Source organism: Schizosaccharomyces osmophilus, chromosome 2, assembly GCF_027921745.1.
Source record: "Schizosaccharomyces osmophilus chromosome 2, complete sequence".
In the NCBI taxonomy this organism is placed as follows: Eukaryota; Fungi; Ascomycota; class Schizosaccharomycetes; order Schizosaccharomycetales; family Schizosaccharomycetaceae; genus Schizosaccharomyces; species Schizosaccharomyces osmophilus.
In genome coordinates this window covers 1,079,569-1,106,837 of record NC_079239.1, presented here as the reverse complement: position 1 = coordinate 1,106,837, position 27,269 = coordinate 1,079,569, and the positions used below count along the sequence as shown (strand labels likewise).

Here is a 27,269-nt window from a genome sequence, read left to right as displayed (position 1 = left end):
GTATCTCACAATATTATCAATTATGACTGCAAAAAAAGCATTAAACATTCACAGTATTCAATGTCCAGCATTTCAAAAACATGTCAACGGCTTAAGCCAAATAAATATTTTTTGTCCCATCATTAGTATCGTCGTAATTAAAAGACATTAAACGATGTTTTGCGTGCATCTAATTTTGTTTTCAATTATTTGCGTGGGTACACGATCTTTTAAACGAATGAAGAGAAAACCGCTCATATATACACACTAAACGTGATGCAATTGAGCCAACATCCGTTTCTTGCTTCGGGATATTCTTTTAAAGCCCTTTTATTATTTTTTCCTATTAGCCATCCTCTTATTCAAAAATAAAGCAAATTATGACAATTGCTTCAAACCAAAATCATTCTAGTAGTTGCACAGAATAAAGCATGCGAAAATGCGCACAATTGTATGCACAAGAATATTCATGCAACTCCTCAATCCAGCTATTGTTACCTTCGGTAGTCGAATAAACACTTTTCCTCTTTTTTTTTTTTTTTTTTTTTTTAAGAAAAAGTTGGATAGATCATCACGAGTGAAACTCCCTAGCGGAGGGATTCGTTAAATTCGCTAATATACTTTTTGCTAAAGATGCCTCCACTGAGTCTTTCTTCTTACCCTGAGGTAAGGAAACTTTTTGAGGATGATTGGCTGCTTTCAATTGTGCTCGCAAAGAATCTTCATCCATGTTCATTGGATCGATTTGCACATTATTGCCACGTTTCTCTGTATTTTTTATTTTAAGTAGCATTGATTTTGCCCTTGTAGCAATATCATCTGTTTCAGAAGTTAATTCGATGACATCTTCATCCTTTGTTGCTAAACCAAGCTCATTAACAGGATTTCCATTATTTGCTTTATCTGCACCTTCGGAAATTTGTTTGCCTAACTCACTCAGAAGCGTATCATGAAGTTCCTGATTACCATCACCCGAAGTCTCATCAGCTAACGTTTCTGAACTGTCGACAGCCCTCGACGATCCGATATCTGTTATAAGATCTTGATTCGAAGCAGATCCACTCGGCTCTTCCGGAATTTCCTTCCTATACTGGGCAACTATTGACGTTTTCTTACGTTCCATGATCAGCTTTTTAGAATCTTCAGTTCGTCTAGCTTGAGCTTCACGCTCCCGTTTTCTTGCATTGTCATTTCTAACGTTACAGTAAATTATATAGAACGATGTCAAATTTTTCAAAAAGGTGTTTCGAACGACTTCCACGTTTTTAAATTCACATAGATACTTAACAGTATCCTCCGTTAGCTTCAAGAAATCACGTTTTAAGGCCATAAAACTCTTAATTTTTTCTGAGGCCTTTTCGTACCATTCGTAAATGGCATCTATCACTTTATCCTCTGGATGATGTTCTTCACGCTTCGATAATGCACCCTTTTCAATTTCATTTTTAAAATGCAAATACTGTTCGTAAACAGAATCCATTTCAGAAACAAGCCCATCGATACCATAAGAGCAAATTGACTGTATTTTTTTAAACGTTGTTTCAGACTTTTCATATTCAGGGAATTGGGTACGAATGATATCTTCGAAATAATGCAAAAGAGTGTTAGAAAATGTACAATCTCGCAATGTTTCCAATCTATAAACCATTGGCAAAGAAAATGCACGAGCTTTATCAAGAGGATCATTTATATAGTTTCCGAGATTAAGCAAGACTTGGAAAAACCCAGAAAAATATTTATCTTCCAATATTGACCTGCAAACATCAACCACCTTTTTAACATGAACTTCGATATTCTCAATTTCTGGTAAGAAAGTTTCACGCAATCGTAAACCATACATACGCTGTTGAAAATAATGTCTCAAGTTTACGATAAACAAAACAAAAAATCTCTCATAATAGCCCAGCTGATGGACATTATCTTTGGGAGGTGTACGCTTGTCCTCAGGCTTGCTGTAGTCCGTCCAATAGGATGCAAATGGAGCCAGAAGTCCCTCTTGAGTAGCAAATCCAGACTTGTGGAAAAACTGAATAGCAGGAGATAGAAAGTTAGGATCGGTTAAAAACATTCGTACTAATTCTTCAGGTGTGAACTCCGAGACGGAACGTAACACAATTTCCAAATGTTGCTTTACATTTGGAGATAAGAGTGCGTTTGGCGAGGTTTCTTTAGTGACAGTCTTTGTTTCAATTCTTCTAGTGTTGTCAAACTTCTCATCTAAAATCTGTAACCACCCGCTATTTAAGAGTGTTCTTCCAATCGTTTCAATATCTATGGGAAACTTAACGAAAATATTGTGACCAGAGGGAGGTTCAACACGTTCCCAATGGACGCGTTTGAGCTGATGTTTAGGTTCGTAATAATCCCTGAAGCTTGGAATTTTCGTATACTTCTCTACAGCTTCTCTTGCTCTTCTTTCTGCTTCCTCTCTTTGTTGTCTAGCCTTTTCTTCTTCTTCTTTTAATTCTTCTTCAGTTTTTTCAGTAGCCTGCTCGGTAGCGGCCAAAGAAGGCTGCACCGGAGCTGAAGCCACAAATCTGCCACCGGGTGTAACACCTGGGGGAGGCGGAGGTGGTGGAGGAGGGCCATTTAAGCCACCAATTACAAAAGGAGGAGGTGGTGGTGGAGGTGGTAAGCTTACAGCCGATGGTACAGCTACCTTCGAAACTCCCATTATAGGAACCGGAGGAGGGGGAGGAGGGGGAGGACCAAGCTGCGTTGGAGGTGCTACAACAGCGTGTGTAGTTGTTGGTGTATTTATAAATTGTGCAGTTGCCTCGTTTGATTCTTCTAAAGAAGAGACCTCCGATTCCACTTCCGATTCTTCTTCGTCCTTTTCAGGAGTAATATAATGCTCAGAATCTTCCAAATTTGAAACTACACTGTATGCAAAATCTTTTGACATTGCGTCTAACGAGTCTTGTGAAATGGACTTTTTAAGCAACGGTTTTCCAGAAGAATAAGCATTTTGTAAGTTTGAATTTCCCGCACTTTGGGCAGCCTCTAGTTGAGACTGTAATTTACTATAAGCAAACAACTGAGCTTTATAACGGCCATCAAATTCCCGTTGCATTGAAATCAAGAGCCTCTCTCTTTGATCTATTTCCCTGCGTAGTTCATTCAGCTGGGTTTTCAGAAATTGCATAGGATCACGAGGGCCAACATTAAGCTGCGACAACAATGCATCTACCTGGTCATGCAAACGTTTATTCTCCAAGACTAATTCACTTTGTCTCGTCTTGTAATCAGATAATTCGTCAGCTGTGCCCATACGATCAAGCAATCTTTGCGACACAATATTGAAACCGACATTTGAGTCCACCCGGGCAGATTTATAATCATCAATTGCATTTAATGTAAACACCAAAAGATGCATGGACTTTTCAATTTTTTCTAGATCTTTTTCGTTGCCCAAGGACTGAAGTAAATTGTAGAAACTACTTTGAGAATCATGATCTATTAAACGAGAACAAATTTTTTGAAATGCGTTCAGCATTTGCGATTGCTGAGGATTTTCTTCATTCACTTGACGGTCAGTAGTAACGTTGGCAGACTTTAAAGAAGCTATCTCTGATCTCTCTTCGTTTGCGGAATTCGCGATCATAAACTTTTTATAAGATTGTGCATCACCATTGTGCTCATTTAAGAGGTTGACAACAACGGTGCGGAGAGAAATGTTTTTCCAGCGTTGCATAATTTCTAATGTCTTACCGAGACCAGCACTCAAAAATTCGCGACGTATATTACATCTCGAACGAAGATCAGCAGTACATGAACAGATACCACGTATCAAGTTAAAGGTAACCACCAAATAATCGATCAAGCAGTCCGTGCCCTGTAGATTGGCAAGTTCGTTATTCGGTAATATAAGGTTATCGGCATGACTCTGGATATTAGATACGACGTCGTGTAAAGCTGACATCCATCTGCTAAATCGAGTTTTCGAGGCACCTTGTTCAACGAGCCATTCCAAGGCCTTGACGACAGATGACTGGCCATGTTCAAATTTTCGGCTGCAAATAATTTTCAAGATAAAAGTTGAAATACGGCGAGCATTAAGGCTCTTGGAAAACATTGATTCAGCTAAAGCACCAATAGCATTAAAGCCGGGGACAGCACATTTAGCAGACAAATATAGACGATTCCTTGCAACGCCGCTATTTAAAGAATGAAAGAGGGATTGAATCAGCAGCACCTCTACTTCGGTATTTGCATGGCGTTTGGGGATATGGCCCAAATTTCGTAAAGAAGTTAGCAAGCTTTCGACACCATTTCGTTCAGCGAACTCATCAATCCACCAAATAGGCTGCGTTTGTAGTTGTAAATTCAAGGCTGCCATATGTTCCAAATTGGTCGGCACTTCGACGATTTTTTCGATATAGAAATCAATTCTTTCAAGAATAACAGCGTACGTATCTTCATCCAAAATCGTAACATCTTTAGTTAAGGGAGTGTCGGGGCCATAAATACCTAGTCTTTTTGATGGGTCTTGTATTTCCTTAACAACAGGAGGTTTTGGAACAAGTCGATTTTCCATAGGATACTTTTTCCTTATGTCAGTAGCTTCCGCATATAGTTTATCGAAGACCTTGATTTTGTGATGATATACAATTCGGTAACACATGTACTGCAAAGAGTTGTCAGATGCCTGACCGAGTGATACAATATCTTCTCGAGATTCATTTTCTGAATGTAATTGTATGTTGCTTAAATCATACGGCTCGGATAATGATACTGTGGAAGGGGTGGCCGAACGGTCTTCATATAACTGTGTATTCCAAGAATAGTCTTTGGAATCGATTTCTGACGGGTTCTGAAAAGAGCGTATCGACATATTAAAACGATTAAATAAATAAAAAAACGGAATAGAGACAACAAATGAATGAAAGGGTAAGCAGGGCTAAGGATGCAAATCAACGACAAAGGCAATTCGTGAGGGCTAATCGGTAAGGATATAAATTAGGCCACCAAATATCCTTTGAAAGCTTAGCTTCAGCAGTAGGTGGATGTGTTAAAATACGAATATGCCAAGCGAAGAAGGAATTGCTTCCCAAATCTAAGGAAAGCGAACCCTTGAATAAGAATGAATTTTAAAAACAGTCAATGCTTTCTAATAATTAATATAAAGTATAGAAAATACAGTATGAAACAAAAAGTGTGGGTAAATAATGCAACTGTACAATTATGATATATGGTAAAGGTGAAGTGACAACCCCAAGGAACTCAGTACATATATATGTACTCGCCCAAGTTACGATATACATGAAATGTCATTAGTCCCTTCTCAATTGATGAGTTCAAACTTTTAGAATTCGTTTGGAGTCACTTCTTGTATAATTTATAGAGGAAATCCTGTCTAATTTGACAAATCTTGTCCCAATGTTGGATTCTATTTGTTTGTTTACAAGTACGTAAACTGATTTCAACAAACTACTGAGTGTAAGCAAACAAACAAATCAGCGGCATCCAAGGCGTATTCACACTAAAAAAAATAAACATCAAAGCATGCCGAACAGCAACTAGCTGTTTCTGTTAAAATATCATAACTAGTTTGGACCACTAGCGTTAGTCGCTGGGTTGTGTTAAATTGGAATTTTGTAGTCCTACAGAACTCTAAGCTAAGAAAACATCTGGGTCGTTTTATAGGGAATCAGAAACGCTTAGTATTTATTTCAATTAGACAGTATATATGAGTAGAAATCGAGGATATTCGTCTTGAAAGATGGCAAACAGAACAAACGAATTTTTTGGATTCATAAAAAAAGGGAACGTAGACTTGGAAACCCTTTCTCTGAGAAAGCCCAAACTTTCGAATGTTCAAGATGGTTTTCTCGCAGAAGCTTATATAATCGTAAGATGAACATTTGAAGCGAATTGCTGTTACTGATTGAAGAAAAGAGAGCAAAAGATACCATTGTAAAGAATCCTCGTGATTTAATATTCAATGTATATCTCTGAAAGCAGTTCGACGACTTCTCCTTTCTCTTTCTATACGTCAGCAATTCCTCTTAAATACCGAAAGTGTCTTAACCACTAATCATTCTAGCATAATACAATTGTTCATCTTTGTACGTTTCTTGAGAAGATCCGTGGAGCGTATTTGAAGGGCCAAGCTGTTTCCAATGTTCATAAACTATCAAAACCGTTAATGGAATCCTCATTGGAGGAGCTTTCCAAGCTGGAGCTGAATGATTTACAGCGAGATGAAATTGACCATGAGGCCTCAACAATCATCAACTCTTGCGTTCAAAAAATCGGTTCTCTTCAAAAAAAGTTGAAAGGTATTTGAAAGCTTTTCGTCAATTTTGCGATTTTAACTTATTTACCTCTAGACAAACAAAGCCAAATCCCCAAACGGACCGGGTGGCTGCAAGGCTTAAAGAGTCCCGAAAAACTTACAAAATCTGAAACGATAGTTGCTCATTGTTCTTCTATATTATGGTATCTACAGAATGAACTCTCAGACGTCTCTTCCTCTTTGTATCAACTTCAAGATTTGAGACTGAGACGAGCTCAAGAAAGAAAGACAATCATGTCAGACATCTTGCATCCACAGCAAACGAGTGATATGTCTTCCGCAGAAATCCCTGATTCTGAGCTTCCAAATTACTTCAGTCAGGAGCAACTGGTGCAACTGGAACAAGATAATGATCTCATGTTGCAGGAATTCGAGCATACAATGCAACAAGTACAAGAAACAGGGAAATCCTTAGCTGAAATTGCGAGATTACAGACGGAAATATCTACTCATCTTTCCATTCAATCTACTGCAGCGGAAAAGTTATATGAAGACGCTATGAATGTTGCTGATTCAATTACTGGCGGAAACCGTCAACTCGTTCATGCTAAATCACGAAGTAGCCGGACAGCTAAAATCTTCTTCTTCCTCTTTACTATCCTTGGCTTAGTCTTGTTGGCTTTGGATCGAATTGTTTAAAAAATCAAAACGTACATTTACCCTTTCCTATTTTCCTTTTTCTTTTTACATGCCGTTAACGCCCAAGATAGCATGAAATCAAGCTTATGCATGAACAAATCTCTTTATGCACGCTTTCTTTGGTAATTATATCCTTCAATCTGGTTCTTCCTTATTTTACTTTGGCTAAAACCAGTATTAATACGGCCGGTCTTCTGTCATGATTTTCCTAAAGCGCTTGTATGCCATATTTGTATAATGACTATATCGTAAAAATGTGTCTAACTCATTAGATAGATATTACTTAAAAAGTCTTTACTAATAGATGAGACAACTCATTCTAACATGCTATGCTATTCTTCATCATAATGAACAATTCAACTTTGAATTCAATAAAATAATACTTCAATCTAGTAACTACCCTCTTTTTTTTTTGTTCTTCTTCTATATTGTAGTAATCATCGTCTTCTCGTTGATGGTCTTAGACTCATTTTTCTTCTTGGCAATACGTTCGAATTACTAAACAAGTGTTGCAGGAAATCATAAAACGGATCAAACGAGCAAATTGAAAGGAAATTTGGTTCTTTAGATGATTTTTGGGATATTATAGTTTAAGGAAACCCAATCTTACGTTGTTAGTGGTGTTTTATTCTGGTTTTGTGGAAATTTTGAAAGGGTCAACTTAAGATTTTATTTCCGTTGGCTTCCATTCTGATTCTCTTTATTATATTAATTCGATTTACAAATTGCATTTATTGGATTCATTGAGACCCCTGGCTTTTTTTAGCCTTTCCTATCGTACAATGTCGACAATTACAAGAATTCGAACGGTCGATTCGTCTTTAATAAAGTTTGGCAAGCCAGAGGACCCAAACGAGCATCCCTTTGATACAGCAAAGCTCCTTATTGAACCTTCAAATACTTTGAGCGCTTTACAAGAAGCTGCTGAACTTTTGAAAAATACAAATGATCCTGTAGCTTTCCCTACCGAAACGGTTTACGGCTTGGGTGCTGATGCAAGAAGGACTGATGCTGTTTACTCAATCTACAAGGCTAAAAACCGTCCAGCAGATAACCCCTTAATCGTGCACATTGCTTCTCTAGATCAACTTCGTAGGCTTATTTCGAAGGGCCAACCTCTAAAATCAAAAGACAGTGACTTGCCGGATAGCTCTTTAATCCCGCAGATTTATAAGCCATTAATTGATCGATTCTGGCCAGGGCCTCTTTCTATTATTCTCCCTGTAAAAAACAATGAGCATCCACCAGTGTCGCCGATAGTCACAGCAAATCAACCTACTTTTGCTGTTAGAATGCCTCAACATCCCGTTGCTCTTGCATTGATGGCTCTCTCTGATGTTCCTTTAGCCGCTCCGTCGGCAAACGCTTCTACTCGACCTTCACCCACCCAGGCTAAACACGTATATAATGATCTGCAAGGGAAAATACCTTTAATATTAGATGGCGGTTCTTGTGGTGTCGGACTTGAAAGCACTGTAGTTAATGGTCTTTGTTATCCGCCTGTTATTCTACGTCCAGGTGGTGTTAGTCTCGAACAAATTCGGGACTGTGGAGGGGTTTGGGTGAATACTCAAGTGTATAAACCTACAGCAGTAAATACGGAAAAAAACTTTATTCCTCAAACTCCAGGTATGAAATATCGACACTATTCCCCTACTGCAAAAGTTATGCTGTTTTTAGACTACAAAGAACGCGAAGCAATGGATTGTTTATATGATCAGTTAAGACAGAAAAATATGGATAAAGATGAAGCCAGGATTGGAGTTTTATGTAGCAGAAAATGGAAAAAGGAGGTTTTTGGGGAATTCAGCAACTTGACTTTTCTTGATTTAGGAGAAGAAGGTTCCGAAATAACAAAAAACTTGTTTGCTCATTTACGTGAATTGGATTTAAAAGGTGTGGATTTTGTTTTAGTGGAAGGTGTTGCTGAAGACAATGAAGGATTGGCTATAATGAATCGTCTTTCGAAAGCTGCGTCTATGGTTTTTACTAAAGATTCTCCAAGTTAGTCTTTCATTATGCATTCGGTCAATAAATTATTTATATTTTATTATTAGTCTGCTTTATATATGATAAAAAATGAAAGACGACTTGGACAGGTTTAGAATTTGACACACTGATCCACAATTTATCGTATATATTTGCAAAAGGAAATAGAATTTCGTTTGTAGTCGAAAGAGAGAGATTATTTGGAGGAATTTTCATCTTGATAAACAGAAAAATTATTCAATGGATCAACTTTACGAGAGGACTGTGTCTGTAAAGTTTCACCGACCCAGGCACGAGAAGGAATCGTATTTTCTTTCCTTTTCTGCTCCACAGTTCCAAAATTTTCCCATGAGGAGGGATTGCTGGATTTACCGTTTGAAGAATCGATAGCATCAGGATCCGAAAAAACAGAAAATTGTCGTGCATCTGGAACAGACGCTTCGGATCGTCCGTTTTCAGGTTGAGGATTAGATAGTTGGAAAGTAGTCTGCAAAGGAGGATACTCATTAATTGGCCTCGCAGAAAAAGTATCAGGAGCATATATGACTCTACGATGGACAAACTGATCATAACGTTGCTGAAATCGAGCGAAAGGTTTAGCCTTTCGGAGAAACCCTTTTTGATAGACATCTTCAGCTTTTGTGTATAATCCATTTGATTCATAGTAACCTGCAAATTCTTCGTAATAAAGTGAAAAGTTCGTGCCTATTTCATGAAGAGATAAAAAGGAGAAAAGTTCAGCTGGATCCTCTACGTACTTCGCATATTGCATCCAAATACGAAGGTAGCGTATATCGCTTTTATAAGCGGGCGCTTTTGTAAATTGCTGAGAGCAACGTTCTAACAAAGAAAGCAACCCACTTTCCGTAGTATTACCTTGAGGATAAGAGTTTAAAGTCCATTGAATATAGTCAATCCATATTTGTAAAGGATCCTCCTCTCTGTCCGATTGTTGAAGTTTTTCCTCAAAGTTTATTCTTTCTTCGTGCAGTTGGTTGCTGACTTTTTGCTCATGATCATTAGAAAATGTTTTGCTGATTGCAGAAGCAGAATGGCCTTGCCTTCTAGGCTCAATATTCTCTTTTGCTTGTTCGATTATATCGATAGATGCCTGGTTTTGTTTCGCTGTCGAATTCATTGTTTAGATTACTTAGTATTTTAATCAGCCTTGAATAAATAAACTAGGAAAAGGTATGGAGAAGGAAAACGTAATTACATAAATAACTAGACAAGTTCTCAATTAGTTTTAGAGTAAATATTGAAGAAAGCCTGGTAGATTGCTAAAAGAGTGAATAATACATTAAAAGTAATGCTATGATATTCCTTTATTTTCTCTTTGATTTGTTGGGCAGTATGACTTATGTAGGGAAAGGAAATTTGAGGTTTGGTTAAACTAGGTACGACCAGATGGTATACATACAAGTAAACCCGTTGGTTCTCTGTCAGAATAGGCAAATGCTCAATGGGGCTTCGTTATGTATTTAAATAGTATTGCACTTCGTAATTGGTGATGACAGTGCTACTGTAAAATCGAGTAAGAAAATTGCATATGAGTATTGGTCTGCTTCGTGAATAGCAAAAAAAAGAAGCGTGGCCTATGTATTTTAAAAGAAGATGGACTAATTTTGATGTACAAATATTTGTACATTCATACTATCATTTAAAGAAAAAAAAAAGTCGAAAAATTATTCAATAGTTTTTTATTTCACACATAGATACTCTACTCATAAAAGAAGGTCGACAACTGTCAAAGCTTCATTAAGAAAAAAATAAATCAGCCCAGCACTAACTTACTGAGTCGGGAAGTAAAAGAATGCCAAAACAACAATGGCGTAAAGAGCAAGGAGCTGGACACCTTCAAGCCAATGGGAAGCTCCATCTTGAATTAAGTAATTAACCAAGAAAACAGAAACGAATAAAATTACTGTTTCCAAAGACTCGAAGTATAGCGTCAATGGCTGAGAGATGAACCAACCAACAATAACCAAAAAAGGAGCCAAAAACATAGAAATTTGAATACTAGAACCGATAGCAACACCAAGCGCCAAATCCATTTGGCCGCGGTAAGATACAATAACGGCTGTGACATGTTCGGCGGCATTAGCAACTACTGGCAGAACAATTAAACCGACAAAAGTTTTGGAAATGTTGATTTCTTCCACTAAGGCATCAATAGAACCAACTAAATAATCAGCACATAAGGATACAAAAACAGTAACTAAACCAAGAACGAAGATGGAAGCGTATAATCCAAGGACGGGTTCCTGATCTTCTTCTTCTTCCGATTCACTAACATCTCTGCAGACATGTTTATGAGTTTTCAGTTGGAAAACCAATAATAAGAGATAAACAACTAGTACAATGACGGCCGTACCGCGAGAAACTTGAAGCAAAGCTGTTTCGCTAGCCTTGTTGTCGGGAACACTAAAATGGAAAGCGGCAGGAATAATGATGCTGGCAGTAGACAAAGCAAGCATAGCAGCCATAGTTTGAGCAACAGTAACATTGAACCTGGCGATTTGGCGTCGGATTCCTGCCGTTACAAGGCACATACCAAATACCAATAGTAAGTTTGACAAAATGGAGCCAAGCATAGAAGCTTGTACGATACGGATTTCACCGCGTCTTAGAGCCAAAACACCAACAATAAGTTCAATTGCATTACCAAAACTGAAAACGGTTAGTATAAAAATACGAATAGAATTTCCAAAAGAAGCTTCGTGGCAACGGGGCTTTCTGTGCAAACAAATCGACTTACCTAGCGTTCAACAATCCTCCAATAGTAGGGCCACTGTCAGATGCTAGTTGTTCAGTAGCAAAGCTAAGAAGGGAAGAGAGAGGGATAATTGCAAGCATATTCAAAAAGAAGACATACTTTGCATTACATTGAAACCATCCAACAAGAAGACCAATGGGGACAAAAACTAACAGAATATTAATATAATTTGATGTGAGAACGGATTTTGTAGTTAAAATAGCATTGTGTCGGGCCATGGAATGATCGCGCTCATCCCCAAGCAAAGGGAGACGTTCTCTTCGATCACCAGAGTATTGAAATGAATTCATAGCTTCCAGACGAGTTTTAGCTATCTTTAATCTTTCAATCATATCACTTTTGCCAGGAACCTTGGAGAAATCCCAATTTTCCAGACGGCAGAATTTTCTTTTATGAATCCACAAATTCTAACGAATCTAGCCGCTCTCGTATATATTCAAGTCCAAATATGCTTGAATGTATGAAGAATATAAGTGTTTTGTGCTAAATAGACACGGCAGGAAGAGTAAGAAGATGACTACGTTTTAGAGAGAACCTCTTACGTGTAGGGAAGAAGCGTCTGTATGAAATTCGGGCAGGCAAACGAAACAGCATTTATAACGGCAGATTACACAAAATATATATCAGAAAAGAAAAATAAATTGAATATAGAACAGAATAGCAGTGGTTTGACCTAATTTAAAATAAGATGCCTTTGGTTTACGTCCACCATCACGACAAAAGAAACAAGTAAAGGAGTCCGTCAAACGGAAAAACAAAACAGTTTCATTTTATAATTTTGATGGTTTCAAGCGATTTTCTGGTTGATCCATGCTAAAATTCATCGGGACTTCGTAGGGTGGTTTCAAATTCAGACAGCGATTTATATATCACTAGGCAAATGCATTCGTGGAAAAAAAAAAAAGAAGAGTTGAAATGTTTCGAATTGAACCTGACAAACGCAGGCTTTATTTTGATTTGCTTGTTTTCGTCTTGGTTTGCCAAGCCGCTAGCACTCGTACAAACAGGTACCCACAAATTCTGAGTACATGGAGCAAACAAGGAAAGCTTGTTTGCCATTTCAATCTAGTAATTCAAGGGTCTTTGTGACAATCCTTCCGAAAGAATGAATGGGTTTCTACCAACATGATGAAAATGTTGCTGCTCGTCGAGTTTATATGGTCCTTGCTTTTCTACAAGCTTTAAATAAAAATGAGATTGGTGACCATAGTCTGGCGAAACGCATCTGAGATTATGGATTGCTTGTCATGAACGGATCGATATAGATGTACGTTTGACCACATCGTACCTGCAATAATTATTAAATCAACTGCAAGAGTCAAACTAGAGAGTTTGTAATTCTTGAATGCAAATGTCATTTCACTACGACGTTGAGGGTTTCATTAAAGCCATTGAGAACAAATGGCATGAAAAGACTTTTTATTCCACTCCCTTTCAATCAAGCCTCAATTGTATAGAAAGTTATAAAGAAAATAAATCGAAAAGGTAGTGTCCAGTCAAATCGTTTACGAATTCATAATTTTCCAAACCGCCCTTCCAAAACGCGGTTTTCAAATGAAGAGAAGGCGTACATGGGAAAAGTAGTATTCACTTCCAGCCCGAGGTAATTCATCAACTCCTCGAAAGCTTAAAGGTCCACATTTAGTCCCTTGGTTTCATGAAACCTTTACCGTCCAAACCATTTCAAACTGAAAGCATTAAAAGTGCTACCATTGTTCTTCTTAGAAGCATAATTATAACTCTTATCAATTCATCCGTCCTTCAATTTATCATAGGAATGATTTAAAATTTCCCATTGTTTACGACCAAACATAGCTGGTAAGATTTGTTTGCGGTATCGGAAGCATTTTCGTTATTCTATTTTACGTACATTGTTGCACTGTCTTATTCACGTGGAGTGTCGACTAAGCTTTAGGGGATTGAGGTAACTCAAAGTTGGACTCCACCAACTGTGCCGGGATTCGAGTTCTTTTTTTCATTCTTTCCCCAATCCATTGTTTACTGGGACCTGCTCTTTCGCTAAGTGTGAAGCATATTTTGTTTATTTAAACCAACTATTAAGATAATATTTTTTCTATCATGGCTGGCAAAGGTGATGAAGTGAAGCTTGGAGGCATCCCTATGAAATACATAGCTCTTGCATTGCTGACAGTTCAAAACAGTGCCCTTATTCTGGTATGCATCGTGAATGGGTGAGGAATCAGAGGGTGAATACTCCTGAGCATCATCGGTTTTCTTTTGAGAATTGAGCCCATAAAGGATGTACAAATATTAACCTCTGTTTATTAGACCTTAAATTACTCTCGTATTATGCCTGGTTATGCTGATAAACGGTATTTTACCTCTACCGCTGTTTTGTTAAATGAGATGATCAAATTGACTGTCTGTTTTGTCATCGGATACTATCAGTTTCGAAGAAATGTTGGCAGTGAGGCTCGCTTGAGAACCTTCTTGTCTCAAATTTTTGGTGGAGACAGTTGGAAATTGGGGATTCCTGCTTTCCTCTATACATGCCAAAACAACTTGCAATACGTGGCCGCTGGTAATCTTTCGGTCGCTATTTTCCAAGTAACCTATCAGTTGAAGATTCTTACCACGGCGATTTTTTCTGTCGCCTTGCTCCATCGCAAGCTTGGTCTTACAAAGTGGCTCTCTCTTTTCATTTTGACCGGTGGCATTGCGATCGTGCAATTGCAAAACTTGGCTTCTGACAGCAAATCACCCGTTGATTCTTCTATGAATCCATTGACCGGATTTACTGCCGTTCTTATTGCTTGCTTAATTAGTGGCTTAGCCGGCGTTTACTTTGAAAAGGTTTTAAAGGGTACAAATCCCTCTTTATGGGTCCGTAATGTTCAACTTTCCTTCTTTTCCATTGTGCCCTGTATATTCACAATTGCCGTTAGCGACTACTCCAATATTGTTCAAAAGGGATTTTTCTATGGCTACAACCCTGTCGTTTGGTTAGCTATCTTGCTTCAAGCGTTCGGTGGTATCATTGTAGCACTCTGTGTTGCTTTTGCCGATAATATTATGAAGAACTTTTCGACTAGTATCAGTATCATTTTGTCTTCTTTGGTCAGTGTTTATTTGTTGGATTTCAAGATCACGTTTGCTTTTGTCGTCGGTGTAGGCCTTGTCATTGCCGCTACGTTCCTGTACACAAAGCCTGAGCAAAAACCCGCCGATCAAGGCAATTATATTCCATTAACTACACAAGAGGCTGTCTCCAGTGACGCTGCCGAGTCTAACGCATATAAAACTTAGGCGCAAAGCAGGTTTCGACTGTATAATATCAATAATTACCTTTTTGTGTTATAGTTTTTCAGGCTTGGTTGTTTTCCTTCCTTTTGAGTTATACACCCTATTCAATTTCGGTATCGCGTTCGTTTGCAAAAGTTTTATATTCATTTACTCAGTGGACCAACTGTATCCCTTTTTCTTCTATAAAGACAGGCCTTGGATTGGTTTGCAATTATAGTCGTGTACATATATATGCTTTCTAATATTTAGTTTAATAATCCCTTCGGCATTGAATAGTTCAATTCAAAAATATACTTTAAAATCATATTGATATATAGACTTGATATTTCATGAGCATTGTAATGCAAGTTTCCCGGAGAGCGATTGAATCAAATTGTTTTCTGATCATGTACGAGTGCTACCTGTTCAGTTAAATTATAAAGCAACTTCTTTACAAGAAAAACACGATCGGCGAGTGGGAAGCTCTTGCTGCTTTTCTGTCACTACCAACGGCGGACGATTTCGCCTATGTTTGTTTACCGTTTAATGAGCTTCAACGAAATTGGGGAAATACGTGTGACTGCTTTTTATAATTTGTTATATAAAGGCTGATTATGGTGTATATTTCTTCAATGAACAACGCTTATTTAACAGATACGAAGCAGGACTGTAGATAAATTTAGATGATACAGAAATTACCTGTCTTAAATGTATACTGGAGATCAATTAGAGACGGTTGGGTGAGATGTTTTTCAAATTTAATGGGATTCACCTCAATAACTGTTACTACAATATAATCAGCATTAAATAAATTTGAGAATGAAAAAGTTAATTAAAGAAATCTCTTGAGTATAAAAAAGTATTGTTTCGAAAGTAATGAATCATCAGTAAAGATTGTTTTCAAATAGAGTTACTACGTACTATATTGGTTTTGTCTCATAATAATTTGTAACTATAGTATTTCATAAATTTTATGAGCCATGAAAAAAGGAATAGAATAGTCTATGAAATTGTCTGTCCCACAAAAAGCACGAGGAGCTACTTTGGTTGTCTTCGATGTGATTCAAAGTAAGGGACGCTGTATATAAAGAATCATGAATCATTCCGAGTCATTCAAGCTTACGAACGGCTTATCGGCATCAACTGTGGAGTGTAAGAAAACGACGGATAGGGAAAACGCATATTTCGTTCATGAAGCTCTTAATAAAGGAGCAAATTGTTTCAAACAAATTTTCGTATCATTTTGAAGATCGGTTATAAAAGAACGGGGAATAAGATGTCAAATAGGGACTTTTGTAATTGCTTATTGACAAACGACGGTTATAAAAATTTGAAAGATTTCCAAATTGTCATTCCTTAAAGATGAGGACTCGGCAAAGGGACAATATGCATAAAAATGTTAGAAACAAGCTGCGTTCACGAGAATTTTGTAATATGAAGTTACTCGTTCATGGGAACATCCTCGTCCTCACCACCTTCAACTGTACGGCGAGCATATGCTTCCGCCTCTTGTAATAGATCTTCGGGGACAGTCGTATGAATGCCGTTGGTTTCTTCACCAACCCAGGTCATTTCTATTTCATGGTCTTTATTATGTTCCTCGTCGTGGGTTGCATATATACTGTAAAAAAGTTAGTTGATTTCAACCCGAAATAGCAATCACAAAAAAGGTACATACATCCTTGCTGCCTCTTTAACAGCATCTTTCATTTTCAAAGTCGAGAAATCTAGCTTTTCAAGTTCATTACGAGCAATTTGGCGACCTTTACCGGCTGAAATGCCGTTGTATCCCCAATAAACACCGTTAGGCTCAATCATATACAAATGGGGACCAAGGTCATCATATGCAGCAACAAAAGACATGACACCAAAAGGACGAACACTCGAATAGCAAGTGAAAAGTTGAACGTAATTGCCAAGTCGATCAGCCATGACCGATCCGGGAATGGCAGAACCGTAGTTATCACGCCAAGAGTTGGCCTCGTCTCTAGCACGTTTTAAAATATGCATTCCATCAGGTATGAATCCAGTGGTCGCAATACCAACATGACGACCGACCGATCCTATACGGGTGTTGGCATGAGGTTTTAATAGCTTGCTGATAATGATTTTCTCTAAAGCAAGAATGACACCATCTTTGCATTTAATTCCAATACAAGTACTGTAACAGTTAGGTGAAGTCCATCCTTCAGTTTTGGTATCACTTACCTTCCATTCTCTACTGCCTTGTACGCGTATTCCGCCTGAAACAGACGTCCATCTGGGGAAAAGAAAAGTCCCAAATCGTATCCTGTACCAATTGAACTCTAAAATGTAAGTAAAGTCATCAAGTGTACCCAACTTACCATTTGCTTATGTTATGCGTAGTTGGTGAAGGTGCCTGAGAGTACCAGCGCCCAAGTCAATAGGGCAGTCACACTACGTTATATAAGTTTTACAGTGGAAACAGCAAACGTTATCCTTTACCAATTGTGATCGGGTGGTGAAATGGAGTAAAATGAAAGAAAATAACTTGATAACTCTTGGTGGATGCAGTTTTTGATGGGTTGGTTATGATCGATTGATGAAGCAAGGAATAGTAAGGTTTCAGTCGTAAAATCGATTGACATTATGGGCTGTTTTTGCTTTTTCTTTTGAAAGAAGGAAATTAGGCTGGGAATCTGTAGAAAAGAACCATGCCGGGCGTACGGACAAACGCCGCACTTCCTCAAATTCAAACGCACTTTTACAAGTGTTTACGCGCATTGAGGGGGTAAGGTCGGAGGAACTTCTTCGTGGCATGCTCGTGAGGAGCGGAGGACGAAAGTCCTGCCGGGTGTACCAGAAATTCGATTTCATGGGTTTGTCCTGTGAGATCTTGAAACGCACCCGAGAAGATGTCTTTTAGTGCAATGTGCGGCACCTGACAAAAGTCAGGCAACTCGATTCCGACTAATCTTGTCTGTATGTCTGGTATGATTCATTTCTATGGGTCGAACAATAGTTGATAGGTGTGTAATAAGAAATGTTTGGATAGAAAGAATACAATGTTTTGAATTCATTGCTGAGTTTGAACTTTTTATGATCGAAAAATTTCTGACTGGAGTATATAATGGTGTAGTCGTCGATGTTGAGTGTGGCATGGACTGTACATATGTCGATTGATAGCGGTAGTGCGAGGTGGTAGAGCAGGCAAAAGCGAAAGAATGATTGGAGTCTGGGGTCCTGCGTTGGGTACATCTACGAGTGTCTACGTGTACGTTAGGACATTCTGTTGGGTAGGGCAGTCTAAAATGAAAGATGTTTTAGGCAACTATAGATAGGGTTGTAAAGCATCGACCGTATTTTGAAAGACAGTATCGGGGTCTTGCTCGGCGTTGATGGTGATACAGCGACTGTCGTTTTTCAAAGCATTGACAACAGGCATGGAAGTTTCGGTAAAAGTAATGAAACGTTTCTTGATGGAGTCGGTGTTATCGTCATCTCGACCACTGGTCTTTCCGCGATTTATTAAACGACTCAACATAACTTCTTGACCACAGTAGAAGAAAAGAGCAACAGCAGCAGGGCAGATGGTGTTTTCGAAACCTTCAAATTGGTCCATTTTACGTGGAAATCCATCAATCAAAAAGGTGTTGATGCCCTGAAGGCTGTAAGACTTCATCTTAGCATCCAAGAGACGCAAGGTAATTTCCATGGGGACGATTTTGCCCTCTGTAATGTATTCTTTGATGAGTTTGCCATCGCTGCTATCGGGACGGGCTTGTTCTTCTCGAAGGCAATCACCAGCGGAGATGTGAGCACAGTTAAGCTTTGTCGTCAGGCGGTCACATTGGGTTCCCTTACCGGCTCCAGGGCCGCCCAAAACAAAAATAACTTTATACATGATGATACGAGAGAATGCTTTCTGGAGCAGTAATTAGCAAAAGTACACAGAGACGCACAAAACAAGTTTGAAAGCAAATCAAAAAAGTTGACGTGAAGCAACCCAAGGGCAACGTCGTCGTCTATGTTGGACAATCTGACATCCACATGAGACCAAACGAAAACTAGTGAAAAATGCACCGCGTTGTATAGGTTGCTTGCTACATGGGAGCGTTTCCAACAATACTGCTCAGCGAGTGTCTTGTCACGAAGAGAACTTACGTTTTCTAGATTCGTTGGAAAGAGAGAAAAGGATCCCACAAAAGTAACAAATTCAATTATATATACGCAGACTTAGGCAAGACTACAGACCAAAGGCCAAAATTCCGTCTACGGCTTGTCGTTTTAAGGTACGCCGTTTGCAAGCTGTGGCTCTTTGGTATATGGTAGTTCCAACATGCCATCCTCATCGGGAAAACCGAGGGCCATGCTCGGATATCCCGGGTACTCGGTCCCCTCGCTCACATCTAGAGAGAAAGAGAAAGAGAAAGAGGGCTTTATGGGAAGGAGAAAATAAAAAAAAAAAAAAAAAAAAAGGTTCCCAATTGTAGCTTAAAAAATAGAGTAATTCTTCTTTCTGAAGCATTACAGGAGAGAGGATTGCGCTCGCTAAGCAAGAAATTTCGAAAGGATTCTGCTCAATTCGAGTTTCTTCAGTGCTCCCTCTGGTGTGAACCAAACCGATTCTTGAGTGTGTGTTTGGTACGCAAATCGGCGACGATCCCATCAGCACTCATCTCCACTTGTTTTGTTTACTCCCGTGGTTTTGATAAGAAATGGTCGGTCAATCGTAATAATGGTAACTGGAGATGAACGCTGATGGAATCGTCGCCGATTTGCATATCATTCTGGAAACACCTTCCCCAGTCAAGAAAATTTCACCGCTTTGCGCATGCGGGGACCATAAACTAACGGAAACGCGAGATGGAGCGAAAAAAGAAAAAGAAAAACACGACACTATAGACGTCCATTATGCTACTAAAGTAAAACACGCTCCTCTTTTTCACCAAATTCTTTGTTTTCGTTTTCATTAAATGCCTTAACAGATCTTTGGGTGGTTGGGGCGATCAATTTCTGATTGGCTTTCCCAATTATCTTAACTTGCTGATTCAATAGAGAAAGTTCTATTGTTCTTATTATCTCTACCGAACCGAACCAATCAAATGAATGAGTTGTTTTTGTCTTATATCATTCCTTCTCTGAACCAAATGGTTCGCTATAACGTCTCCATCCCCGCAATTTTGGGCTTCGCTTCCAAAGAACGTGCCTTTCTTCAGCCAATTTTCGTCGTTCATGGTATACCCCATTAAAACACCAAACGGGATTCCATGTAAACAAAGAAATTGGTAATTCCATAATCAACCCAGAAAGGAAACTCATGGATCTTGTGGTATATATAAAGGGCTCAATGGGTTGTAATTAACCAGAACACACTCAAGTCTTCTCTTTCGCTTTCCAACTTGCTTCTTTTTTGCAAATTCGCTTTTCGACAAGTTGAACAACTTTTGGACCTTTTAAACGCTCTTTACGACAGTTTATTTTTTGAATATCGCTCTCTTTTCTTTTTTGCTTTAAGATCACCTATTTTATTATTATTTTTTATCGACTCTTAATTTCCATACCTTTCTTTATCGATATGAAACTCTTTTCTCTTGTCGCTTTTCTTTTTGCCCTTGCCTCTGCTGCTCCTATTCCCGCTCCCATTGAAGGTTCTGCCGCTTCATATGTGGAGCAATTGCCCGCCAAGACTTATGAAGATTTTGAACGTGTCTACAAGAACTGGTGGAGCTTCCAAAACCCCGACAGACCTGACTTGAAGAAGCGTGATGTCCCTGAACTTTCCGCCAAGACCTATGAGGATTTTGAACGCGTCTACAAGAACTGGTGGAGCTTTCAAAACCCCGACAGACCTGACTTGAAGAAACGCGATGTCCCTGAACTTCCCGCCAAGACCTATGAAGATTTTGAGCGTGTCTACAAGAACTGGTGGAGCTTTCAAAACCCCGACAGACCTGACTTGAAGAAGCGTGATGTCCCTGAACTTCCCGCCAAGACTTATGAAGATTTTGAACGTGTCTACAAGAACTGGTGGAGCTTCCAAAACCCTGACAGACCTGACTTGAAGAAACGCGACGTTCCTGAACTTCCCGCCAAGACCTATGAAGATTTTGAGCGTGTCTACAAGAACTGGTGGAGCTTTCAAAACCCCGACAGACCTGACTTGAAGAAGCGCGATGTCCCTGAACTTCCCGCCAAGACCTATGAAGATTTTGAGCGTGTCTACAAGAACTGGTGGAGCTTTCAAAACCCCGACAGACCTGACTTGAAAAAACGGGAAAGCAATGAAACTGAGGAACCTGTTTTAAAGACCGAGAAAGACAAGGAAGATTATCATCATTTCTTGGAATTCTATGTCATGAATGTTCCCTTCAACTCTACTATCGCACAGACCAACATTAGTTCTCACTTTAATTAATGCAATTTCGAGATTCGAATTCTTTAGCCCGTGATTTCGAAATCCTCCTCTACGATGTGAAACTGCCCATACTTTAGGTTCCATGGTTCCTTTAAGAAACCTAATACTTTTTAATTAATCGTTATTTATAAGTTAATTATCGATAATTTATTTAAATAAATACTCAACTAATTTAATTTTTATTTCTGACTCGAAATTGCATGTAATAATGTTTGAGTGTGGTCCAACAGTACCCCTCCATTGCACCCTAATATAAATAAATATTTCCATTTATTTTCTGGTTTCAATCTCCAAAGTGCCAAGAAGCTTATGGGCCTTGGCTCAAATCTCAAAAGCTTTCCTGCGAGATGGTAAATCTTCAAATAAAAGTCTACACCCTTAGAGGAGCGAACTAGCTCCTTCCAGGCAAATCGAAGACACGAGCTAAATGTCACTTGAACTGGAAGTTATTGATCTCCATCTTCGGCATTGTACTTGGCCTAGGAATCCGCTTGGTCTACAGCAATCCTTCCTTTATTATCACGCATATGGATATATTCATTCATTCATTTCAAATTTGAAGAAAGCATACTGCTTTGACTTGCAATTCTAAAGTAAAGAAAAGATACGAAAGACCACTCACAGTGCATTTATAGCAATAACTGCTTTTTCTTCTGTATTTCCTTTCCTTTTGTTGTTACAGATAATAGTCCTTGATTAAGAACATCTCCATTTATGAAAATTCCAACACGGCAATCATCTTGTATAACATATCTGTCCATGGGCATTCTAATACCACAGTTCGGCATTCGTAGAGTATAGCATACACTTTAGGAAATCAAAGTGCACATTGTGCTTCATACCCAATCTTTCCGTTCTCTTACCCTTTTGTTCATCACTTATCAAGCAAATTCCTGTTTCGAAAACAAATGTTTAAATTTCGCTTTGAAGGCTTGCACACGTTTCTGTAAATGTCAAACCTCAGCAGCAAACATGTGCAAGCATATTCAGTACGAAGTGATTGTTAAACATTCCCGTTAAGTAAGGAAAATGTTCACTAACAAAAGTAAACACAGGGATAACCTACTTTGCTTGTCAACAACAGTAGTTTTCGATAACACCAAATTCAACTAAAGATGACTTTCTTTTACTTGAATCGATCTTTGGAATCTTCTTCAAGAGTGTGTACGAAGCTCGAATCTCTGTATGGAGTTGATCCTTCGAAAAAAAAAGAATAAGTTAATTTAACGTTAATTGTATGACATTCCTTTTAAAGAGATTAAATATTACAAAATAAACTCTAATACGGTTCCTTTCTTTACGACTTTCATTTCTCAGGTTTGTTGGTTCAATCGTGGCCTCTCCGTATCCTCAAGAATTCCGGGTTTCCAGGAAATACCCCCCTTTGTCAGCTTTTAGCTCTTATAATTAGTCTCTAAAAAAAATATCTTTTTGTTTTTACTGAATTATCTGAGAACGTCGTCAATTGCGTGAATTTGTCTTTTTCTGAAATAGTCCGCCATGGTTTATATTTTAGGTGTGCCTATCAAAGATGAGCGGCCTGTAAAGTATGCTCTGTTAGGTTTCTACGGAATTGGAAGAGCCGTTGCAGACAACATTTGTGCCAAGCTTTCGTTTCACGATACTTTGAAAGTGAAAGAGCTTACGGATGGTCAACTGACTGGTCTCTCACAATTGCTATCCAATATGACCATTGAAGGAGACTTGAAGCGACAAAGAGATGCTAATATTTCTCGATTCTATACTATTCGCTCTTATCGAGGTTTGCGACATGCTGCTGGGTGAGTATTACGCTTCCTTAGGTTTTGTTGAGACTAATAAATAACAGATTGCCGGTGCATGGTCAAAATACAAGGACGAACGCAAAAACCGCAAAGAAGCTAAACCGCCTTCAAAGACGAACTTACAGCACTAGTCCTGTAGGAACTTTGGGTTGGAGTCGTGTACTGCCAACTGCTGTTTCAATTCTTCAGAAAATTAAACATATTCATTAGAGGAATTCTTTTGGACAATTGGCTGTACGTGAATGTCCTAATTAAAAGCATATCCCATCTCCTTTTCTCTTTTCTTTTGATCCAACGTATATTTTATTATCTTTAAAATAATGATTTTGTCAATAAAATTACCATGCACAAAAGCACCAGAGAAAGCCCTATTAATTGCTTTTATGAAACGCAAAGGACTTGAATCCATTCAATTTATTCAAAAAAATTAACCATTACATTTTGTTTAAGTAATATACAATTTATCATAGCAAAGTCATATAAGGTCTGGTCTATCTTTGTTGAAACTGCTGAATCTGCTCCGCTGCCAACCTTGGAGAATTTGGATAATCCAATCGATTCTGCAATCGAGGAACAGCTCTTGAAAGAACTGGAGAATTACCAGTTGAGGACGTGGCGCTAGAATTCTGAGAAACCCCTGCTTGATATGCTGCCAAATGATTTTGAGGCGTTCCAGCTATGGAAGTTGTCGGCCTCATCTTCGTCTGATTTTGATGTTGCATATACAAGTTTGCATTTCTTTGCGATTGTAGTTGCTGAATCTGTGCTTCACGCTCAAATTTCAATCTGGATAGCTCAATTGGAGAAGGTACAGGAGGTAGTCGTTCAGACGGAGTAGGTACATTAGCAGTTTGTCGCTTGATCGCAGTTTTTTGAGTAAACTCTCGTTGCTTAAGTGTCTTTTTTATAGCTTCAAATATAGCAACGGGGCGGTATTGGCGAAAAATTGTTGGCAACACAAAATAAGAGTTTTGATTCAGCGCGTCAGGTTTAGGAGTATTAAAGTCACGTACACGCAAGTTTGGCATTGATTGCTGTGATTTCTGTAACGATTCTTCTAGCTTTTGTTGAGCCAATCTTGCATGAGATCCTGTAAATTGAACATTTGCAGCTTGAGGATCAACTTGAATCCACCTTTCAAAGCAATCCCAAGCAGTTCTTCGTTCTGTTTTAGGCACGTATAACCCAGACGGTGTTAGTCGGTTTGCTACAAATTCCCAATTGAAAGAATATTGTCTCAACAGTAAAAGAAGTAGTTCGTCCTCTTCAGGCAACCAAGTAACCTCGGGTGTGTTCTCCGTTGCCAAAGGAGGATATGGAGGACGTACGGTGAATGGTGCAAATGCTCGTTTCTTTTTTGTGTTTCCTTCTGGAAATTCGGAAGTTACGTCAGTATCTTTATTGGCTTTATCCTTCGTGATTGTTTCTCCAGATTGTTGAGAAATAGTATCACGTTCACTAAATAACCTTTTCCGTTCAGTATGTATACAGCTTGATTTGAGTTTTGTTTTAGCTAAAGCAAACCTGGAAATTGGGACTATTGGATATGTAATTCCTGAAGCGCGCAATTGATTTTCAGTAGTATCAGGCGGATCATAGGTCGGAACATTCAAGATCGGCTTATGAGATTCTTTAACATCAGTAATGGCAACAACATCTTCTGAAAAAATAGTGCTACAAAACTCTCTATTTCGTGGGGGAGACGACATCTGTAAGGCATCATACTGATCCAGCTTAGTCTTTGCGAAATCAGGAGAAGGGGAGTTTGAAAAAGTACTGTTTTTACTACTTCCATTGTATGACAATGGCTTTTTGTTCTTAGATAAAGAAGCCGGTGTGCACACAGTACTTTTATCAGACGTATTATGGTAGTTCATGACGGAATCAACTATTCGCTTTGCCAAGGCAATTTTCCATCGTCTTTCCTGAGAAAAGTCAATAGACATCCACTGCATTTCATCAAGCAAATAGTCGTAGTGCGTTTTTGTTGGAATCATCTCTTTTTGTCGTTTCGGCTGGCGAAACGACCATGATCCTTTTTCTTTGGCAATGAACACACTGCGGATAGACTCCCTTACTATTTTTTCTTTATAAGCATGCATCCAGTTGTTAGTAGAAACATATTTGTAAGCGTTTTCAAGATCATTTTGCAAAGGTATCATTTCCGTACGAAGTAGCCAAGCATCTAGAGTATCTTCAGCCTTCCTTTGAACAGAAAGTTCTGAAGGAGGTAATAGTGACAATGGAAGAGAAAATGATAAATGAAATAGAGGTCTCGAGGAAGTGAAAATCTCTGGGAACGTATCAACACTTCCAGTCAGTTTTTGAGGTTTGCTTATTGGGGCACCCTCGACAGAAGGTTCGTCCGTATTAGGTATCGGACTTAGCGCCAAATGTCTGTGTTGATCGTTAAAATTGGAAGGAACCGATAAGTCATCCTGTTGTACTTGCTGACCTGCTGATACGGCTTCAGAATTTCCATACTTCGCAATAGCAGACGTTGTAGCCGTCTCTTCAACAACATGCGTCGCTATCTCTGCATCATTTTCTTTACGAGCAATCTCATCAACTTTATCCAGGGACACCTCATGTTGGGGTTCAGTCGGGGATTTGGGAATGACTGCTTGAGTCATAGTTTCTACATCTTGGGCCCCGGCACTTTGGGATCCATCGGTCACTGAACTTTCGGGTTTTAATTGGATTCTTTCTGTAAAGTCTTCATCATTAGCACCTATATCCTGTTGCTCGTCATTTTTCTGGACCTTAGCAAGCTGCAGGACAGCATACTCGCTGTCGGGGGTTTGAGGTCTTTCCGCCTGTAAAGGTGAAGGTCCCTGTTCATTTAATTTCTCACTGACGGCCCTTTCTTCTGTTATAGGTTCCTGAGTATCATGATCTATTACTTCTTCTTGCTGGTGAACCGCGTCTTTTTCAGGTAATGCCGGTTGGATAGATTCCTCTTTAAATACTTGGGGTACGTCAGTTCTAGGGCTCTTTGGTTCGTCTAGGTCTTCGTTTTCATTGTTCTGTAGATTTTCATCAGGTGGTTTGGTTACCGTTTCTGAAGGAACAGTAGGGGAAACTAAAGGTGAAACCTGTTCCATCTGCACCGGTTGAATCGACTCAAGTATGGATAAATCCAAGGATGATTTACTAAATAGGCTGTCAATAAATTCCATTCGCCTTCAAAAACTTGCCTAAAAGATTATTCTTAAACAAGCACTTCGGCAATCAATGTATCAACATACCTGACTAGAGGATTTCTTTCACAAAATTCATTCCATTCTTCAAGATAATCAGATTGTATTTCATGACTAGTTAAAATCCGGCCTAAACCATCCGGAAATTTAGTATTCAACCACAGGAGTAGTAAAAGTTTTCTATATTTTCGGTGCAATGCACGCGCGGTGCCATTCAACTTAATTTCATAATCAAGTTCCTCTTCACTCTTAATAAAAGAATCAATGTTTTCCATTCTCTCCCCATTGGGAGTATTCTGCCTTGGAATAGAATCTTGCGATTTTCCGTTTAATGAAGCGTCAGGCTCGACAGACTTCTATTACGTGTTAATTTAGACTCATTAATGAATTAAATTTTATGAAGGAAACCCTCAATAACCAACGTACCCCTTCCATATCATCCTATGAAAAATTTTTCATGCAAGACACAAAAGCAAAGATCACTCGATGCTGAAATAAATAGTAAAAAAAAATAATTACGGATCTTGGGTTATCAAATGATTGTGAGCCTCTTCACGATGTTGGAAGATTGAATTCTCTACCCTGGTGGTGGTCAAACTTAGGTCCTCAACGATTTAACCTACCTTTCACCAATTCAGTTGAATGTGAGAAGCCCTGCTGATTTGAATGAGTGTAAGATATTTACTTTGAATGGTTAATAATCATAATTAATTGGAGGTATTAATTTGCACCATAATTACCGTGAAAACGTTAATAGAAAGCCGTCAGTAATACGAAAGTTTAAGCGAAATCTCAATTTTGGGAGATTTACACCTATCTTCAGCATTCATTTGCACCTATTTTGAGCTATTGTCTTCAGGTTTCATATAACCTCAGGGAGCTTCTAGCAAGGATCATTTTGTTTAAACAGAGTAGCAGGTGCTACCAATTTGGATTTTCTTAACTTACTTATTTTTTGCATTTTTTTATCTTTTTTTTTATT

At 38.6% G+C, this 27,269-nt stretch overlaps 11 protein-coding genes and 2 non-coding genes across 13 annotated transcripts; 7 read left to right on the top strand and 6 right to left on the bottom strand.

The window, feature by feature from the left end:
- Window positions 1-550: 550 nt before the first annotated feature.
- On the bottom strand, window positions 551-4,813 carry for3 (formin For3; the record flags this gene model as incomplete). Its single annotated transcript, XM_056181811.1, has 1 exon — window positions 551-4,813. The coding sequence occupies one exon, from the start codon at window positions 4,811-4,813 to the stop codon at window positions 551-553; it is 4,263 nt and encodes a 1,420-aa protein (XP_056038795.1).
- An 888-nt stretch (window positions 4,814-5,701) lies between these two features.
- ufe1 (SNARE Ufe1) lies at window positions 5,702-6,916 on the top strand (the record flags this gene model as incomplete). Its single annotated transcript, XM_056181810.1, has 3 exons — window positions 5,702-5,830; window positions 6,026-6,260; window positions 6,312-6,916. The coding sequence occupies 3 exons, from the start codon at window positions 5,702-5,704 to the stop codon at window positions 6,914-6,916; spliced, it is 969 nt and encodes a 322-aa protein (XP_056037574.1).
- Window positions 6,917-7,698: 782 nt separating this feature from the next.
- Window positions 7,699-8,925, top strand: sua5 (mitochondrial tRNA N6-threonyl-carbamoyl-adenosine (t6A) Sua5; the record flags this gene model as incomplete). The annotated part of the gene is made up of 1 exon (XM_056181809.1): window positions 7,699-8,925. One exon carries the CDS (start codon window positions 7,699-7,701, stop codon window positions 8,923-8,925), a length of 1,227 nt encoding a protein of 408 aa, XP_056037575.1.
- A 176-nt stretch (window positions 8,926-9,101) lies between these two features.
- mad3 (mitotic spindle checkpoint protein Mad3) lies at window positions 9,102-10,043 on the bottom strand (the record flags this gene model as incomplete). Its single annotated transcript, XM_056181808.1, has 1 exon — window positions 9,102-10,043. The coding sequence occupies one exon, from the start codon at window positions 10,041-10,043 to the stop codon at window positions 9,102-9,104; it is 942 nt and encodes a 313-aa protein (XP_056038822.1).
- A 652-nt stretch (window positions 10,044-10,695) lies between these two features.
- vcx1 (vacuolar proton/calcium exchanger) lies at window positions 10,696-12,013 on the bottom strand (the record flags this gene model as incomplete). Its single annotated transcript, XM_056181807.1, has 2 exons — window positions 10,696-11,575; window positions 11,664-12,013. 2 exons carry the CDS (start codon window positions 12,011-12,013, stop codon window positions 10,696-10,698), a joined length of 1,230 nt encoding a protein of 409 aa, XP_056037582.1.
- A 1,747-nt stretch (window positions 12,014-13,760) lies between these two features.
- gms1 (Golgi UDP-galactose transmembrane transporter Gms1) lies at window positions 13,761-14,948 on the top strand (the record flags this gene model as incomplete). The annotated part of the gene is made up of 2 exons (XM_056181806.1): window positions 13,761-13,856; window positions 13,971-14,948. 2 exons carry the CDS (start codon window positions 13,761-13,763, stop codon window positions 14,946-14,948), a joined length of 1,074 nt encoding a protein of 357 aa, XP_056037583.1.
- Window positions 14,949-15,558: 610 nt separating this feature from the next.
- snR10 lies at window positions 15,559-15,718 on the top strand. The gene has a single exon (XR_008803695.1). It is a non-coding gene; the product is annotated as a box H/ACA small nucleolar RNA snR10 (small nucleolar RNA).
- A 646-nt stretch (window positions 15,719-16,364) lies between these two features.
- pre10 (20S proteasome complex subunit alpha 7, Pre10) lies at window positions 16,365-17,272 on the bottom strand (the record flags this gene model as incomplete). The annotated part of the gene is made up of 4 exons (XM_056181805.1): window positions 16,365-16,545; window positions 16,603-17,085; window positions 17,133-17,230; window positions 17,270-17,272. The coding sequence occupies 4 exons, from the start codon at window positions 17,270-17,272 to the stop codon at window positions 16,365-16,367; spliced, it is 765 nt and encodes a 254-aa protein (XP_056037584.1).
- Window positions 17,273-17,382: 110 nt separating this feature from the next.
- Window positions 17,383-17,964, top strand: rrk1. Its single transcript, XR_008803716.1, has one exon.
- Window positions 17,965-18,216: 252 nt separating this feature from the next.
- On the bottom strand, window positions 18,217-18,789 carry ura6 (uridylate kinase Ura6; the record flags this gene model as incomplete). Its single annotated transcript, XM_056181804.1, has 1 exon — window positions 18,217-18,789. The coding sequence occupies one exon, from the start codon at window positions 18,787-18,789 to the stop codon at window positions 18,217-18,219; it is 573 nt and encodes a 190-aa protein (XP_056037577.1).
- Window positions 18,790-20,463: 1,674 nt separating this feature from the next.
- On the top strand, window positions 20,464-21,303 carry SOMG_03012 (P-factor pheromone Map2; the record flags this gene model as incomplete). Its single annotated transcript, XM_056181803.1, has 1 exon — window positions 20,464-21,303. One exon carries the CDS (start codon window positions 20,464-20,466, stop codon window positions 21,301-21,303), a length of 840 nt encoding a protein of 279 aa, XP_056037578.1.
- A 1,500-nt stretch (window positions 21,304-22,803) lies between these two features.
- On the top strand, window positions 22,804-23,297 carry sws2 (mitochondrial ribosomal protein subunit S13; the record flags this gene model as incomplete). The annotated part of the gene is made up of 2 exons (XM_056181802.1): window positions 22,804-23,084; window positions 23,132-23,297. The coding sequence occupies 2 exons, from the start codon at window positions 22,804-22,806 to the stop codon at window positions 23,295-23,297; spliced, it is 447 nt and encodes a 148-aa protein (XP_056037579.1).
- Window positions 23,298-23,578: 281 nt separating this feature from the next.
- vid21 (NuA4 histone acetyltransferase complex subunit Vid21) lies at window positions 23,579-26,722 on the bottom strand (the record flags this gene model as incomplete). The annotated part of the gene is made up of 3 exons (XM_056181801.1): window positions 23,579-26,240; window positions 26,336-26,643; window positions 26,714-26,722. The coding sequence occupies 3 exons, from the start codon at window positions 26,720-26,722 to the stop codon at window positions 23,579-23,581; spliced, it is 2,979 nt and encodes a 992-aa protein (XP_056037580.1).
- Window positions 26,723-27,269: the final 547 nt, after the last annotated feature.